This window comes from Ceratina calcarata, unplaced genomic scaffold, assembly GCF_001652005.2.
Source record: "Ceratina calcarata isolate Rehan_Ccalc_2016 unplaced genomic scaffold, ASM165200v1 scaffold35, whole genome shotgun sequence".
Classification (NCBI taxonomy): Eukaryota; Metazoa; Arthropoda; class Insecta; order Hymenoptera; family Apidae; genus Ceratina; species Ceratina calcarata.
Window position 1 is genome coordinate 361,865 of NW_017157933.1, and position 5,805 is coordinate 367,669.

Here is a 5,805-nt window from a genome sequence, read left to right on the forward strand (position 1 = left end):
TAACATTAAGTAATGTTTTAAGTAAACTTATTATGGCAGAAATTTGTCAGAAATATAAATTCCAAGTGAAATGCGTTTAATATGTAAATATTACAGTAAGAACGCACGAAAGGCCCCCCTCGATGAATTACATTAGTTTTGCAATATCCACGTGGGTTATCTTGCTTCCGATAACCTTAGATAATTGCTAGACGCAATGTTCCAACTACAACGTACGTATTTATTGTTTGTTGTTTTGTTAACTTTTTATTGTAAGATTAGGCAATGTTTTCATACCATTTCTGTCCCATTTACCAAAATAATAAAGTGCTGTATTAAGACCACGTATGTGTTTCAATTAAAACGAATGTTGAAACATCAGTTCATGCAAAATTTATATTAAACTTAATTTAAAAAACAAGTGTATTTTTGCCAAAAACATGTCCCACAAAATGAATAAAATAGAAATCGACTACTTTTAACTTTGAGCTTTTATATATTATATTATATTATGCACGAGACATTACTAATATAGATCAATAAACGTTTTAATACAGCATGTGTTTCATGCAATGTCCTTATAAACATGACAATTTTTACGTCTGGAATTTTAAATCATTCCTCCACATAGATGCTAACACGTGTTAAATATATGAAGAATCCAGAGAGAATGAAAAATAAATAATGGAATTTTACAAAATGTATCACTTGATATAACCCAATGATGTAAGCCAAAAGTTATATGCACATTTCGTGTGATGAAATTTATGTGTCTCGCGATTTAATAATGATATTATACCAGTGGTCTCTTGCAAAGCTATTAAACAATAAATAGAAGGGAAAAAAGACCGCTACAAGTTACCCTGAATTTCCACTCGTTTGACTTCATGACAATACGATTCTTAGATTTTGAGTTGTCGTGTCCGTCACCACCCTGTGAATATATCATATAAAAAAAATTAACTTCTCCTTTAACAATTTATATTTTCCCTACGAGATTCCATCGTGAGAACACAGAATCCTACATAGTATTACGTGCTTACAAAAGTTATTTGATAGTAGTATTATATTGCAACATTTGCTTACTTCATCAATATCTATTTTATTTTTTATATGCAAAATTATTAATTATGTTAATTAAACAGCACATTTATACCTAAAGTGCTACGTACATTAAAACTTTATATTTGTAAGTTCGTTTGTTACAAACATATTTATAATTTCCCTTCCTAGGTAGTTGTACTATTTTTTATTAATGACACAAATAAATAAGCTCTCATACCTTATAAAGTGATGAATTGAGATTATATAAATGTGAAAATAACAGTTACATAGATAGTCAACAGACATTGATAGAGACTAGATAGACAAGAGAACAAACAACAAGTACTATAACATAATACAGATAAAATCTATCATTCTGTTTTACACACGATCTTGTGAAGTGAGAAACTGAAAAGTATGAATTTTCCTCTACATATTTGTGACGAATATCAATAGACGTATATATCTCACAGAACGTAAGTGATAGCGATTGAACTACATAAGACTCTACAACTTCATCCTCATTATTTCCTTAAATATATCTTAAGAAATTTTACCAATACGTTATGGAAATAATAGAACGTACATATTATCTTATCAATATATCATACCTTATCCTTCTTATCTTGTCTTGCATATGGGAAACAAGGAATTACTGCAGTCACTCGAGATGCAGATGCGATTTTACATGCATTGATCATAATCAATAGTTCCATCAGATTGTCATTTACTTCTCCACTTCCACTTTGTACTATATACACATCTTCTCCTCGTACAGACTCTCCTATTTCCACACTAATAACGGCATAAAAGAAACAAATGTTTATTATAGGTTTAGTAACTGGTATTATGCATAAAGTATTACGTATATCATTATCAAAGTAGAGTTGCAAACATTATAATATATATGTATTATTTATTTTCATTTTTATATGTGGTTTTTGATATCTCAGGTTATTTTAATTTGGATATTGCATATCCTAAAATAAGAGTAAAAGTATAAAGAACGCAGAAAACAACTGTAATATTATTGAAAAAATATTATAATTTTCAATATAAATTAACATGTTCCAAGAATACATATCTATCTCCAAGATACATTCACACTAGAATTCATTAGAATATGCAATAATGAGTGCACATACTAGTTGACCTTCAAGTTGAACGTCGCGGTTTGGTAATGCACGGGGTAAACCGGCCTTGCGCGTCAGGGTTGTTTGTACACGGGTAGGGTTAAAAATTGATGAAAATAGGTAATGAATAATACGAGGATATAGAAGATGTGTTACGTTATGAGGAGAGATTGGATGAAGAAGAGAAATTTTTAAGTGAGGTTTTGCGTGACATGTGGTCGGAAGCGTGGTTCAATGAAATGACAATAACGTGGTTATAGCGGTGGTATTGCGACCATTACCATGTTTCGAGGTTGCTGAATTTCTTGGTGACAACTTTCCCAATATCAATACCGAGTCTGTCGACGATACGTTGAGCTAAATCCGGATGCGACGTACCACTGAAGACTTTGATGTTTGGCATTCTGCTCTGCAATAGTCGCCCGCGAGAGTTTTCTAAGTTTGCGCGTAACAAACTCTTAGCACGCACTGGCTGGGACACAGGCATCACTAAAACAGAAACCGCAAAGAGACTATCCAATCAGCGAATGCTCTTAAACCCGGATGTGACGTATATTGTTACGCTCCGCCCATTGATCGGCCGACGTAACCGCGTGGGTAAATGCGCGTTTCTTATCAAACTTTTTTATTATCTCGACACAACGGCTATAAAAGTCAAGTCTATTTAGACACGTATTAAAAACAACGATATTTCTAAAATATATTATTCATGACTAATTATGCTGATCTAACCGTCTTCTAACGATTATCGATATAGTTATAATTTCATAACGTAATATCCCTGGAAATTACGTCTTAAAACGAATTATAAACTTAGACTGCATTTCTTACTTATTTTCCCGTTACTTGTGATTCAGAATAGATTAACAATAAGTTTCCTCCACTATGAAATTTGAATTCGTGACATTTTTAATGTATAACCTTATCCACGAGAACAAATTTAGCAATATTATTATGGATTATTTCTTCAACACATATTCTCGCATGAATTTGAACATTTCTGTACAAGGTATATCAAAAGTACACTTATGTTGCGTGAACGATTGAATGGTTGTTGAATTTTTATCTTCACTATTTGCAAATTGGCGCCATGACGAGCAACGACGTGAACGTAGACGAAATTCGAAAGAGTGAACACACGAGCGGGTGACAGTCAACTTTTCTCATCAATGTGGCGCCGGCGGTGATTGAATGATAAATTGGATGTATCCGTGAGCGGAGATTTTAGTATAGAACACGGGTTAGAAACGACCATTTCTCTAACTAGAAAGAGAAAGAGTAAACTTGGGTTTTATCACCTAAAAGGTTTGCACACGTTGATGCCTTTCAGCGAACTTTATTAATTTATTTGAATGACGATGACAGTGTGCTGACTGTCCCACCGTTTCGGAAGATATGGCGAACATCGCGGCATTGAGAATCCAACGCGAATTCAAAGAGGTTATAAGGAGTGAAGAGGTGAGCGAACAACAGTTTCGTATGATTTGAAAAAGTACGATTCGTCCTTTACGTGATGGAAATATTCGAATTGTTCAACAACTTCGTACGAAGAGATTTCGTGTGTGTCATGACAAATATGTGCCGCGATTCATTGGATGATAAAATCACCGCGAACAAAGCATAGGCACCTGTTGTGTGGTATTCTTAACTGTCATCAGTTCCTAAGCTCGTTATTCAAACGCTTCTGTTATGTTGTAATGAAAGACATATTTACTAAACGTTTGACTTAAGGAAAAATATAATTAAGAATAATTTTTTACGTCCCTCAGTGAATTAAAATGCAGCACTGATTATCCAAAATAATGCTTTCTCATTTTCGGTTTAAATATAAAATTACTCAATGACACATCTTTTTTCTCATTAAATATATGTTTAAGTAGTACATACCACATGGCTTCCAATTGTGTGAGCACTGACATGCTGGTTTGTTCTTGCGTTCTCCTAGAAGATCCATCTTATATGCACAAAAACATCTGCTTTCATCTATCATTTTCTCATGTTTATACCGAGATATTGCGTCAGAATCTTTTAATCTTTGTTATGAAGATGCTATAAATTATCACTGTATTATTGCATTATTTGAATATCGGATGGTAATGTCAATGGGTCATTGTATTTTGTACACATTTGATATGCGTCACTATAATACATTTCGTACAAAACTGCTATCCAATAAAAGCATTGTGTTATAGAATTTATTTGACAATTTTCTATCTGCCAATAAGAAATGTCAATGAACAATAGACATTTGCAACTTAATTACACTGCCATCTTATTAAACTTTATGTACTTTATTATTCATTTGTTTGTAAGATGTAAAAAATGTAAGATTAATTTTGTTTCATGCAAATTGTAGCAACATTCACTCATGTAAGTATGCGTATTTTTTTTAACTATTATAATGGTAACATAAACTAGTTACAAAAATATTTATTCAGCTTAAATAATGTATAATGTATTTCTGTTATAGGTTGCAAAATGTGCGATTAAAGTTGAATTGGTGAATGATAATTTTACTGAATTAAAAGGTGAAATTGCTGGTCCACCTGATACACCATATGAGGGAGGTAATTTTGTACTCGAGATTAAAGTTCCCGAGACATATCCCTTCAATCCTCCTAAAGTAAGCACTTTGTAAGTCAATATAATTAATATACATTACTGATAGAGTATTATTTATGCGCTACCTAAGGCTAAAAAAAAATCAGTATAACCTACATCATGACAAAGCACTTACCAAGTTCGTAGCCTTGAATTTATACTTCAATAAAATTCCCAATACTTTAAGTTAGTATTATAAAATATTGAAATAAAAACTTAATGATTCTTATATTCGAAAATATTATGTATGTTGGAGATGCAATAGCATATGTATTTCTTCTAATGAACTAATTATTATATTTTTCATTATAGGTACGATTTATAACAAAAATATGGCATCCTAATATATCGTCAGTAACAGGTGCTATTTGTTTAGATATATTAAAAGACCAATGGTATGTAGCTGTGTCACCTAAGGTAAAATGAAAATTGTACATAGATATATAAAAATGTTATATTTTAAAAAATGTTTACTTTAAGGGCTGCTGCCATGACCTTGCGTACGGTATTGTTATCATTACAAGCTTTACTGTCGGCAGCAGAACCAGATGATCCGCAAGATGCGGTAGTGGCTAGGCAATATAAAGAGCATCCGGAAATGTTCCGTCAAACTGCCAAACATTGGACATATGTATATGCAGGTGGTAAGTGCGATTAATATATTCGTAATTAAATGTCTTTTTGGAAATCTCCTTTTTTAAAAATATAAAAATAATTTCAGGACCAGCAAAGATGCCTGATCTAGATGATAAAATAAGACGGCTAACAGATATGGGAATTGAGGAACACAATGCAAGAGTTGCTTTATCTTCATTCAATTGGGATTTGGAACGTGCCACCGAGCAGCTCTTCACTTATTGATAACTGTATAGTCAATCTGTCATATAAAAAGCATTGTTCATTTTGTCATTACAAAAACTTCTGTAACACCAATGCCCAATTATTGATACCATAGCAGTTTCATAATCAAATCCAGCACCTGTAACGACAATATTTGAATGGCAAAAAAATTCGCAGAAAAATTCATTTTAATATTTTTAAGTAATAC

At 32.3% G+C, this 5,805-nt stretch overlaps 2 protein-coding genes across 5 annotated transcripts in view; one reads left to right on the forward strand and one right to left on the reverse strand.

The window, feature by feature from the left end:
* Prps (phosphoribosyl pyrophosphate synthetase) overlaps positions 1 to 4,124 on the reverse strand; it is a 7,991-nt gene extending 3,867 nt beyond the window's left edge. For 2 of the 4 annotated variants that reach the window (XM_018024951.2, XM_018024950.2), the window contains exons 1-3: positions 4,044 to 4,124; positions 2,438 to 2,645; positions 1,635 to 1,818 (exon numbers count right to left, since the gene is read on the reverse strand). In XM_018024951.2, the coding sequence (XP_017880440.2) occupies positions 1,635 to 1,818; positions 2,438 to 2,645; positions 4,044 to 4,110 (459 nt within the window). In that variant the 5' untranslated portion in view covers positions 4,111 to 4,124. Of the gene's footprint in view, positions 1 to 841; positions 914 to 1,634; positions 1,819 to 2,437; positions 2,646 to 2,987; positions 3,181 to 4,043 lie in introns of those variants that run through there. The other 2 variants (XM_018024948.2, XM_026813660.1) reach the window with 2 other exon arrangements.
* Positions 3,350 to 5,798, forward strand: Ubc4 (ubiquitin conjugating enzyme 4). Its single transcript, XM_018024952.2, has 5 exons — positions 3,350 to 3,614; positions 4,627 to 4,779; positions 5,070 to 5,152; positions 5,238 to 5,401; positions 5,479 to 5,798. Exons 1-5 carry the CDS (start codon positions 3,552 to 3,554, stop codon positions 5,616 to 5,618), a joined length of 603 nt encoding a protein of 200 aa, XP_017880441.1. The 5' UTR covers positions 3,350 to 3,551; the 3' UTR covers positions 5,619 to 5,798.
* Positions 5,799 to 5,805: the final 7 nt, after the last annotated feature.

Excerpts from the sequence above, each read along its gene's own strand:
- Ubc4 (XM_018024952.2), top strand. The coding sequence starts at position 3,552 with ATGGCGAACATCGCGGCATTGAGAATCCAACGCGAATTCAAAGAGGTT. Across the intron at positions 3,615-4,626 it reads AGGTTATAAGGAGTGAAGAG|GTTGCAAAATGTGCGATTAA; the intron begins GTGAGCGAACAA and ends TTTCTGTTATAG. Across the intron at positions 5,402-5,478 it reads GACATATGTATATGCAGGTG|GACCAGCAAAGATGCCTGAT; the intron begins GTAAGTGCGATT and ends AAATAATTTCAG.